We start from the raw sequence: 12,446 nt of genomic DNA, 5'->3' as shown, positions 1-12,446 counted from the left end.
TTTTTTTCTCATGAACTTTCCATGCCAGAGGGAGCATGTGTAGAGACAGATGTATGAATTAAAAAAAAAAAAAAAAAAAAGAAAATAACCTGAAGATGTAGAAAATATATTGCTTTTGTTTTCTGGTTTCAAAACAATTGTCTTTCATTCCCTTAGCTGAGGAGGGGGAGCTACAGCTGCACTTAGAAACAAGCTTTTAAAAGTGTTTTTGCAGAAAATGTTTGCATTTTAATCCTAAAATAAATATACCAAGCTAACTGGCTCTTTGAAGAAGTATTTGGTTTACAAATTTTGAAAATAGTAGCAAGAAGAGTATGAAATTTTACAAGAGGAAGCTAGACTGTAAATAAATACCATGATGACTGCTCATAGCAAGTATGAGTAGGTGGGTTTTTAAAAGCTAGTTATATAGATATGTTTTAAATTTGAAGTAGTTCCTAGATAACATGTCTGCAAGTGACTCCCAAGACAGAGTAAGTGCAACAGCACACATGGACTTTATGTGGCACACAGACTTGAAGTCTGTGCATAAATGGATGTATAATGAATGCTAATTTAGATGTCATAAAAAACAAACCCACAAATTCAGTCACAGATATACCCAGTGGAGTAATTATTGAGATGAAAAGGCCCAGCATATGATGTGACACAGTCTAGGAGGGACATGGGCTTGTATGCCACAGGACTATTCATGCATCTGGTGAGCCTGGGAAAGGGTACAATGACATGGTTTTCTGTGCTGCCTGCTGACTTGTTCACCTGAAGCAATGCCAGCAGAGCCAGCCTGAAGTGTGGTGGATTGTAAGCAGGAACAAGGCTGATGTGAATTGTAGGAGGTGGGGGCAGAGGAGGGATTTTCAGCGTCTGTAAATGTTTTATCCAGCATAGGTGCTGCGTTCATCGGAGTGATTTATCAGTGTTAGGTACTGGAAATTTTTCCTGGCTTAATGTTTAAGATTTTTATTCCATCTTCATGGATGAATTGGTTTCTTGGGAATTACACTCTAAGAGGGGATTTGGAGTCTGCATATCTCAAAACCCAAGAGAGCAGGGAAGCAAACAGGCTCTGGGCTTGGCTCTCCAAGCACAGGCGTTCCCAGGGACCGGCTAACGCAGCCCGAGACCCTTATTTTCAGCATTTAAACTCACCCATGCAGAATTATCATTTGCAATCAGACTTTATTTCTTTCAGAAAAATGGTTCTTGTGTCCTTTCTTAATTTTTTTGAGACAGGGTCCCAGTGTAGTTGTGCCTGCAGCTGTGTCTGTAGGAGGGCTGCACTGCCCTCTCTGTCTCAGAGGTGCCTTCCAACGCTGCTGATTTATACGACATCATTATGAGTAACCAGTGTAAGCTTGGGCTGAAATACACAGCTGACATGTCTGTCCCACAGCATGACATCCTAAATCAAGTCCTTTGCCTCTGTGCACATGAGAGGCCCAATGTGTTCCTCTCTTGTGAGTTTCTGAACGTAGCCCCCACTACCTTGCTGTTAAAACCCCCTTGATAACGTGTGTCGCTCCTTCTTGCTTATTTAATCTCCGCTTCTGAAGCATGAAGCCGTGATGAAACTTGCTGTTTGATGGATGAGGAAAGTGTACAACAGCCTCAAGCCCGTGCAGTCCCCGGGAGCAGTGCCATGGGCTGTCCCAGTGTGTGGGCTGCTGTGTCACAGCTGGCAGGGCAGGGCAGGGTGGCACTCACCTGCATGGCCCTGCTGTTGTGGAAGTGCCAGGATAACCGTGGGCTTGGAGGAAGGTGCTGAGGAGTGGTATCCTAGCAAGCCACATCAGAGCCTGGCTCATGCTGTCATTTGGTTCAGCTGCAGCAACGTGTGAGGAACTGCAAATTTGAGGTTTGTACCTGAGGGACTCCTGCTCCAAATGAGGACAACTGGTGGTGCGGGCAGTTTAGTAAAGCCAAGTATTTATCTGATAAACAAGGTTCTTATAGAAGTGTATGAAGGTTATGTTGTCCCTTCTGATTCCTGAACCCTTGTCATAAATGCATTAAATGTGACAGATCTTACATTACTGTCACGATCTTGGAAAGCAGTCATTGCTCAACTGCCTTATGGGATTTCTTTCTGGGTCTTACATAAACTTTTTTAAGAACAGCCGAGTGCCTGATTTTCTAAGGTGTAACATATCTTAGGACTGATAAATATCTATTAATAGCTGTTTGTAAAAGAAGTTGGATGCTCAAAGTGTTTTACTCACTTAAAGCAAAAAAAAAATCCTCATTCATTCTGATAGTTGGCTATTTTAGGTTGTTTTTCTATTTTCTGATTACTGTATCAATCCTAATGTATGAACACGTCTCCATGAGCGTGCTTTTCCAAATACAGTCATCAAATAATCTGTAAAGCGTTTCAGTCTGTCACACCAAGAAGACTGAAAAAACAAAGTGTTGGTGGTGATGAGAGTGTCAAAGTGAGCTGTATAGACTGTGTTTGGAGCAAAGGTAAAGAATGAAGCTGAGTTTCTTAGGTACGTGCTCTGATTGAGCAGAGTGGTGGTGGACAGGGATGAAATAATTGTTTTATCTGCTGTTGAACTGCGGTGGGGGTCAGGTGCACAACTATGACAGAGCTTTTAGAAATGCCAGTCTGTAATCCCCAGCTGCTGGTTTGTGAGGTGATCAGATGTTCACAGCCCAGGTAGTGAGCAGGGTGTCACCAAAAGCTGAACAGGCAGTGCTTTGCCTTCAGAGGCCAACCCCCTCGTGATGCAGCAGAAAAGAAGACTCTGGTATTACTGTTTGCCATGCTGTAGCTGTGAATGAAAAGAAAACTTAAGCCTTTAGGACTGGCAATAACACCACTTTTATTAAGTTTCTATTGAAGGACCATTTTGAGTAGGATAAATTGATGGGACTGAACACAATAACCTTCAGTATCTCACTCTCAAATACTTAGTAGGCAAGCGCTACCGAATAAGCGAAGAAAGCTAAGATGTAGGAAAAAAGGTTACTTGGCAACATCATAGTGTTTGTAAATGAGAGAAAGAAGGGTCAGGAACTTAATGAATTTTGATTATAGAATTTTCTGTAAGTGAGTCATTGCATGAATAGAAAAATCCGAACCCAGGTTTTGGTGTCATACTCTAATAGGGATTGCCTCAAGCAAAACAGGGCTGGCTTGGAAGCAAACTGCAGAGAATAGCAAAAGCATAGCTGCTGTGTACAAACAAAATTGGACTCCCCAGGGGCAGGCAGTGCTGGCCATAGCTCAAGCAGAGATTTCTCTGAACAAGGTATGTGTGTGGTGGTGATGAAAGCAAGTGTTTATTTTTTTGTGTTGCCTGGAATAAACACACTTGGAAGTGGGGAAATGTTGATTTGGGGACCCTCGTGTTTACCGTGTGACATAAGATTGAAAAAGTTGGGGCTTAACTTCAGTATTTGGAAGGAAGGCACCAAATACAAAAGCACTGTGGCCTATAATTACAGTTCTGCCCACCTTGGCAGGGCAATTTCATTGGGTAAATGAATTTTTCTCTGTAATAATAACCTTATTAATTTCAGACCCTTGCAGAGAAGAAAAAATCCATTGATTGTTTCTGCAGTGGTAACCAGCTGCAAGGCTCAGATAATTGTACCTGGTGCCTTGGGTGGAATAGGAGATACAATACCAAGCCCACTGAAATACCTTGTCTACTGAAATACCTTTTCCCATCCAGTCCAGCCAGCAGCAGAATCTCTTTTTAAAGTAAACTTCATCAGAACCTGAATTCTGGCAATTAATTCAGTGGCCCACAGCAAGCAGACGTGGTATTTTTATGGTAAATACAGATTGATTAGAAATTAATTATTTACTGAATAATTAATATATAATTATTTACAAATACTAACTATGGTACCTAGGAAAATGCAATGTAACAAGTATCTCCCCTATAGCCCTTCCCCCACTAATACTTTAGCTGTTAATATTCTGACAAATATAATTTTTTAGAATAAATTCTAACAAAATCAAGTTAGATTCTGACTTGGTAAAATCTTGCTAGTAAGTGCATTCCTGGGGGCATTTTTCCATTGGAGACCAGGACATACCCACGTGGAGTTTGATTTCTGGAACCACTCTAAATCTCCCCAGTGCAGGGAACTGAATTGCACACTGGAATATACTTCTGGTTTTTCTCACCTATGTAGGGAGCTGAAGCTGCAAACACAGGTAGAAGTTTTCACACAGTTCAGTGTGTAGCAAATACTAAATACTAATTTAGTTTACAGTTCAGTAAACTAGAATAATACTTCAAAAGCCTGTGTTTTTCTTAGGGTTTTTGCTTTATTTTCTACTGCTGATCATACATCTCAATACTACTGTTGGGATTTAAGACAAAGAGATTCACAGTGACATGTGATAATTGTTTTTCTTTTCAGTGTGGAGAGCAAAACTAATAAAACCTGTTTAATTTTCTGTTTACTCTCAGTCACTGATTTTTTAATGTCTGTTGTCCCAGTAAGTCTTAGAACAGCACTGTTTGGATGCTTTAAAGCACTTAGAGCTTGGTTTCACTGCTCTGATAGCTTGAGATGTAGGTGGACTATTATTCTGACATAACTCCTAAATACCTCAAAATTTCTAGTTGAAGCTAAGCTCTAACCATGATCAAAGTGGCACATCAGTTGGAATGAGTTGAAGCTTTGTGGAATTGGGATGGCGTTTTCTGTGGCACTAATCCAGATGTTGTGCTATTCAAGTGCTGAGCAAATCGAATTACGGCAACTCTGCAGAGAAATAATTGCTAATCTGAAGTAGGCAGTGGGTTGCCTTCTGTATTTAAGTTATTCTGCTACAAATTAGAACTTCTAACCACCAAGTATGCATAAAGCATTTCTCGTGCCTATTATTTTTTTCTGTTCTGCCTCAATAAAATAAAAAAAGACAAAATTTCTATGCTCACGTGTAGTTGATAAGATCAAATTACCAAATGTAGCTTGCAAATAACCAGCTGAATTAAATTTTTAACACCGTTGGCTATAGAAAAAAAATGTTTTTTCTGTGGTTACTTAGTGCTCTAGCATGTTGATTCCTGACTTTATAGATTCTGGGCAGATGAGCTCAGGATTTTCTGTGAGTTTAAGAAGTTATCATTAGATTCAGTTCTGCAGTTTCCAGGCTTCATCAAAGCACTCCTGGATGTACCTGATTGTGTGTAAACAAATATTCGTGCTGGAATCTGTGGGAGTGCCTATACCCTTGAACAAAATCAGCTGCTAAGCTGCCCAGCTCGAGTGAGAGCCTGTTCTTGGCCCACCTGTGAAACCTGTTATTTAATGGCATAAGGCAGATGATGCAAAACATATATCTGAATTCAAAGTCTCTTTAAATCAATTTTTTTCCAATGTTTAAACTAATTTTAGTGTCAGAAACTGGCCATACCTTGTGTATATTTTAATATTCCTTCCTTCCCAGGTAAGTATTTAAGAAGCACTGTGGTCCCTGCTGGACCTTTGGTAGTGCTGTGTTGCAGAGTCCTTTCTTGCAGCACGGTGTGTGTAAATGTGTGTGTGTCTGTATGTGTGTGTGTGTGTGTTCTCACTTTTGCAGAGAGAGATCTGTGCTGATACCTGAAATAATAGATGTGAGGGGTTTTAACCTTGTAACTGTTACGAGCTCTTTATGTGTCTGCTTTAGGGTCGACCCTATCCCATATGACACTCCAAAACCAGCGGGCCACACGCGATTTGTCTGCGTCTCAGACACGCACTCCAGAACAGATGGCATCCAGATGCCTTATGGGGACATCCTTCTCCACACGGGCGATTTCACCGAACTGGGACTGCCCTCAGAGGTTAAGAAGTTTAATGACTGGTTAGGTAAGGAATTACTGCGTTTTGGTGACCCCAATTAACCTCTCCTGTCCAAGTGTCAGTCACTGCCTCCTAATTGAATTAGAGCACTTGAAAATCTCCCCCACCCCCCACCCCCTTACTTCACTTGTCCTCCTGTGATGTCCTGTTTCTAGCCTTGGTCTAATTCCGTTAATTAAGAGAAATTTAGATGCTTTGCTGTATTTTTGCATTATTTTGGGGGGAAAAGATTCTGTCATTCCACGACAAGAACTGTGTAGCCCTACGAGCGTGCTGAGGAGGTGGTGGCACCTCATATGAATGCATACAGTGTCCCATTAGTTGATGCTGGGGGGTTTTATAACCACAGCCAAAACTGTTGCTCACTGTATTTTTGGGTTTACCATAACTTAAAGCAGTGCTGGAAGCTACAACATAATTGGAAACGATGAAAGTCCTTCTTCCCAGGATATAGTATGACAGAATCAATAATACTGTTTGGAAGAGGAGAGTTTTTTTGGAGTGGTATTCAGGTGCTTGCCCCTTTGAGTTAGAATACTGGCATTTTAAGTTGGACCACAGGCAGTCAGCCTCCCTTTGATAGAATACCTTTCATACTCTGCTGTATTGGACAGCAGTGCCTCGATACTGCTGGAGTTGAGGGCAATTAAATTGCAACAGCAGAAAACCAAAACGAGGGAGGGGAAATTGTGCAGGATGCTCCTGTTATAAATGCCACTGGCTGTGTACTGCCATGCCACCTCTTGCACTAGAAGCACTCAGAGTTGAAGGTGACTCAAGCAACTGATCTTCAGGAAACATTAGAATGAATTTACAGCATTATATAAAAATCTTTCAAAGCGTAGCTTTGTGACCAGGCTCTACCTCCGTCACTGCACTCCCTTGCCTGCTGTGTGATGGCTGCATCTCCACAGGCCTTTAATAGCATCATTTCATTCCATTAGAGTTCCTTGGCTGACCCTTCAAGAGGTATGTAAAGAACTTTTGGATTTACAGAAGGAAATAGAAGAACTTCCCTGCTGTCTGTCTTTTCATCCTCCTTTGCATTTCCTCCACACTGTTCTTTTTACCTGACCTCCTCTGATTTCCACAGCCCAGTTTTAAAAGAGTGTTTTTCCTTCCTTTTATTGCTGTGCATGTGGGGCTGGGGCCTCCCAATACTGCCATATCACTGCAACTTAGTTTTATTGTTCTTACTTCTAGAAAGCAGTACTAGATTTGACAGGCTCAAAACTATCCTTTTTCTGGGAATGGGAAGTTAGAAGCAGTAGGAGAAGCAGGTAGATATGTCATAGGATGAGGGAAGAGACAGTAGGAATCATCTTCCTCAGCTTTTGAGTGTTCTTTGTGATAATGTCTAAGTGTTAGTGTTGTGAAGGAGGAGGAGCAAGCAGATAAGGAGTAAGCAAGGGAATGGCAGTGGGAGGCTGCACAGCTTCCCTGGGAGTGGGATCCTGCCCAGCTCCAGTCCTCTAGAGAGGCTGGGCAGCACTGCTGTTCAACAAGGTTCTGTTATTATGCATACCAAGTAGCTCCAGAGAAGGAATTGCCTTCTGGAGATTCCAAAGTCTGCCCTGAGTGCACTGCTGACAGCAGTGTCAGGCCACCAGAATTCCTCTTTGGACTCCGAGTAATTGCACAAATGTTATTTTGACACAGCCACAGCCTGTGCCCAGTGCTTGGCATTTGAAAGCACTGGCTTAGTGCTGCAGAAAGCCAAATCAAGTTATCTGCTGGGGGGGTTTCACCCTTTGGTGGGGAATCTTACAGTATGGGCAGCCACTTGGAATTCCTTGTGTTTGACAGGTGTTTCAAGGTGATGTTATTTTATCACATAGGTCCTTGGCTTAACGTTTGCAGCAGAAGAATTATTGGATGGGTTGTGTTCCAGCCTCAATAATTTACCATGGGACTTTCTTAGCATATATGTATAGCTGTTGTAGAAGTCAGTATAGGATTTACCTGAGGAAGCAGATTTTGCATGCTTTGGCAGTCAGATTGATTGAAACTGGAAGCTTTGACTTTGGGAGGACCCACTGGCTTTGGGCTCAGGCTTTCATATTTCAGGTGCAGAGAAAACCTTTTGTTTTACATGCATTTTCCTCTATATGACAATACCAGTTTTCTGGCATAAAGTGAGACAGCAGATTGATTCCCCTGTGAAATCTTGTCATGTTGGTCAATACTTGCTTCAGTGCTGTCCCTTCCTCACCTGGAATCAAAACACTGAAGTCAGGCACATACTTTTGCCACTTTATTTCAGGCTCCTACCTACAAAATGGGTAATTGTGTTTTACCATTTTCTATTTTACTATTTACTGTGTGTATTGTGAGGATTTAGTACCTTCAGTGTTGTGAGGTGATGACATGCAATAGTTGAAAAAATACATACCAGTGTACAGGAACAAGTGGGATTCCTTTTTCTTCTGCTGTCTGGTGGGAGGCATGTTTTTTCATCATACTTGGTAGAAAGCTCATTCCAAAGCAACATACTGAGAACTGCCATCAAATATGACGTTGTCCTTATAGAAAAGTGTTTTCCTGTCTTTCATGGGCGTGGTTTTCTCCACTGGCAATTGTGTTGTGAAGCTGTGATGAAGACAATGCACCTGTATCATTTGTGCCATGAGGGAGAGAAGTGAGATCAAAGCTGGGATTCATTCTACAGCTTATTTTACCTACTCTGTGGTTAAAAAACAGGGGCTCATCTCCAGTAGGACTGTATAATGGAATAACTAAGACACAAAGACAAAGCCCATGGTTTTTTTGGGAGTAAGGCCAAGGGAAAAGTTGAGATGATTAATTCTGAACTCCTGCTTTGCTTGTACTTCACTGAGCATTACATATGCCAGAGCTATACAGGGCTGAGAGCACTTCTGTCAGCCCTGCAGTTTTGTATTTTGTGAGACTTGCATCCCTTTGCAACAATTTGGGTCTCTCGCCTGGGAAAAGTGTTCAGCATCTCATTTGTCCATTCCATTAACGCTCATCATTCTTCCTTGTCTCCACAGCCTAATCACAGAACGTGCTTTCCACGCTCTCTTTCCCACTCTTCCTAGTTCTCAGCCCTTCCTGCAACTTTTGCTAGTTTGTGTGCTTTTTCCCTTCGGCTGTTACATTTTCATTATTGGTTTTGCATGGGAGTCATCTGGGCTTATACATTGAATAACCTCTGTGGTCACTTACTGATTACATACACTGGCTGAAGTAATTTATTCACTTTGTTTTGGTGTGAACATGTCCCTTGGGTCTTGTAACTGCTGTAATCACTTGACCTTAGGGACTGTTAAATGCTTTAAACACAGTTATTTTAAATTTATAATTGTTTTCATTAAAAATCTCTTGTAGTAACTGATTTTGCAGTAAACACAGCATTATGTACTGAGGAAGAGTTGAGATGTTATTCTGTGCCCAATGGATTTCTTACTAAATGTTTCAACTTACTATTATTATCTCTGTTCATATTTTCCCCATCCATTCTCGTTCAGTCATACATGTGAAATGAAATACAGAAATATCCAATTATAGCTCTTGTCTTCATAGTGCAATATTTCCTTTCCTGGGTGATGGGAAGTGATTGAATAACCCATAAGAACTGAAGAGAAAGCCAAGATAAATTCTGGCAGATAGATCTTTAATGAGTGTCGATATGTTTATTGTGCTCAATTAGGATGGGCCTGATTGTGCATATCCTTACTTGTGTGAATAATTTGCATCCAGTTTAGTAATTTTTCTCAAACAGCCAGGTTTGTACTTTTTTGTTTAGAGATTATATCTTAATGTGTTAATTTTTGGGTTCTGCGTTTTTGTTTGTTTGTTTTTTTTTTTTTTTTTATTTTTCCATGCAAGACTTCTGTTACAAGGCATATTGCTGCACAAAGTAGACAAAATCCTGCAGTTGTACAAACAAATAAATTCAGGAGGTGAAATTACTGCTGGTTACTGTCTGTGGAGCTGAGTGTTGAATTTAGCTAGGTTTTTCCTGAGTTGTTCTGGGATTTAGAAACTTAATTGTTTCATGTTTTTTTTTCTTTTAAGTCTTTTTAAACAAAAAAAAGTGTTTTTAATGTCTATATCTTTTAATTTCTGTGGGATGATGACTCCACAAACTTAGTGAATGGTTTAGTGGCCAAATACATATGGGTTTGTACTGGAACAATATTTCTTTGCCTATAATATATGCTTGTCTTTAGCGTAAACATTGTTGACAGAGCTAAAAAAAAAATTCAGCTTTTTTTTTTCTGCACTGTAGTTCCTCGATCATGTTGCTTAAAGTGAGAAGAAAAGAATGATTATACAATTTTAATGTGGAGGTTTTCTTATTACACACTGTATATACATAAAACTATTGTCAATTATTTTAAAGTTCATTTTTATGTGAGTGTTAGTTACGGAAAATAGCAGCATCAGCTTGGACTTGCTGGCTGTTTCATGGAATAGATGACCAAATGGAAATGTGGTGTTGCTCTCAGAAGTATGGACAGACACTTGGTTCCAGTCTACACTTGAATTTATGCACTAGTGCCATAGAAATTTGAAATTTACTCACCACTATTAAGCCAGACACCTGCCAAAATAGTGTTTGATCTTGAAGGTAGTGTAATTTAATTTGAAAAAAAAAATGAGCTGTACAGAATTAGTACAATAGTAAGATCAAGCTTTTTTCTTATCACTGCTTAAAAATGCAGGGTCACATTCCACTTTTATCCTTTCTCAATCTCTCTGGTCTGGCTTAGTTTTTCCCTCATTTTATCTGACTTCATCTCCTCTCCAGGCATGTTTCATTTAGGGTTTTGTCTAAGTGTGTTCCTTTTGCTAATGTACACTGAGAACAGTTTCAGTGTGATGAAGTATTTGTTCTTGAGGCCTTTTGCTCCTTAAAAATATATTTTTGAAGTGAATTATTTTGGCATCTGACTTTACACTTTTTTTTATTAAAAAAACAAACCAGTAAGCTCTAAATTTCTCCAGATTCAGAGGGGTATTAGCTCAGAGTATTTTGGACTAATTTAGAACCAGAAGCAAGGTTATGAATATTTTAAAGTAAAATTATGGCAATAAAAACAAATCTCTTCCATTTTTATAAATTGATTTATTTCTGATTTGTGTTTCTGCCATCTGGAGCATATTTGAACTCTACATTGCTCTACTTGTTATAGCTAGGATGAATAACTGACTAAACATAAAATACCATTTCGATGAACAAAACTCTCAGCACTTGAAAAAAAAATAAATTGCATTCATTGCAAGTGAAAGAAAACGCTGAGGTAGCTTTAATCCTGTGAGCATGTACGAGTTTTGCACAGCTGTTCTGGGAGAGAGGGAGGCAACTCCTCGAAAAATCTATTAGTCTAATTTTGAAAACAACTGTGACTTGGGTGATGGCTCTGGGGGGGAGCTTCCTTAGGCTGTAGACACCGGAATGGGATGCAGATGTTTTAATAAGAGGTTGAGCTGAGCTGGGTGTGCTGAAGGCAGTTGGTGGAGTTGGCATTGTCCTGTCCTTCTCATACCACGTGATTTGCAAGATCCAGACCAAGTTGGCCGCTTGCTTATTATTTCTAGATGCTGAATACTATGAATTTGGAATGTGTTGATGCAGTTTCATTCAAAACCCCCTCAGATTTATAAGATGAAACCTGGAGTCTTCAAAGTGTTTTGGTTCTGTGGGTTTTTCACTTATTTGCTTCTCTGGGTTATGTATCTCATTTTGTCTTTACCATAAAGTCTTTAAAAACTTCTTCCTGCTTTATTTAGGGTTTTATTGCAGTATTTTATTTAAGAATATTTGCCTTGCTTTTTTTCTAACTTGACCTGTGTTTAATGTCATGGTTAAATTCCCATTTGTACTTAGTTTTAAATTCCCACATGGCTTCATTGAATTAATCATCAGTGCTCAGCTTTTATTTGCATATACCTTTTTAAATATGTTATTACTAATTTTATTTTTTCTTCTCAGAGGAATACAAAAATAATTTGAATGTTACATTTTATTATATTTATAAAATTGTCGGGAAACACAGCCATGTTGATTTTTGGTAATAGCCTGAATAGTTTTTCTTGATTTAGCAATCTACAGTGAAATATGACAAAAGTGGGAAAAAAGTGCAAAATTCTCCTTTTGTGCTGTGGTTATTATAGCTGCTTCTTCATATTTATCCTCTGCTCTGGATCAGATACTAAATGCTTTGTGGAAAACAGAATGCTATAACTTAAAAGGTAGAATAGAAGCAATTGGATAAAATGAGTGTCAAGGTAGAAAATTTCCACTGACTAAAGTGAAATTTATGCCTGAGGAGCAGTGTAAATTCATTCATATCTGATCAGTGTTTTCTTGTTTTGCTCTTATTATTCCTGGCAATGTTTCATGAAGGGATTTCACAAAAATCTATTTTTGCTGTCTCTTAATGGCATATAGAGAAACAGATTTTTTTAAACTGTATTCACTCCTAGAGATAAAGTGTAAAATTCTCTTTACGAACTGCCATGGTCAGTCAAACCCAATATAAAGGTGTTATTTGACAGCCATTAGAAAACTTGCCTCAAGTGAAATGTGCTTTCCAAGAGAATAATGTTCTGGATTGAGTGGCTCTTCGTATGTTTAAACCTAATATATTCATTTGGTAATTTTC

The 12,446-nt window shown here is 39.5% G+C and overlaps 1 protein-coding gene across 2 annotated transcripts in view; it reads left to right on the top strand.

The window, feature by feature from the left end:
- The window catches only part of MPPED2 (metallophosphoesterase domain containing 2), a 114,329-nt gene that overhangs the window by 40,877 nt on the left and 61,006 nt on the right, over positions 1–12,446 (top strand). For both annotated transcript variants that reach the window (XM_064656988.1, XM_064656989.1), the window contains one exon: positions 5,639–5,820. In XM_064656988.1, the coding sequence (XP_064513058.1) occupies positions 5,639–5,820 (182 nt within the window). The remainder of the gene's footprint in view (positions 1–5,638; positions 5,821–12,446) is intronic.

Source organism: Pseudopipra pipra, chromosome 6, assembly GCF_036250125.1.
Source record: "Pseudopipra pipra isolate bDixPip1 chromosome 6, bDixPip1.hap1, whole genome shotgun sequence".
Lineage (NCBI taxonomy): Eukaryota > Metazoa > Chordata > Aves > Passeriformes > Pipridae > Pseudopipra > Pseudopipra pipra.
Note: the sequence above shows the minus strand (reverse complement) of the source record. Positions and strands in the feature narration are given on the sequence as shown.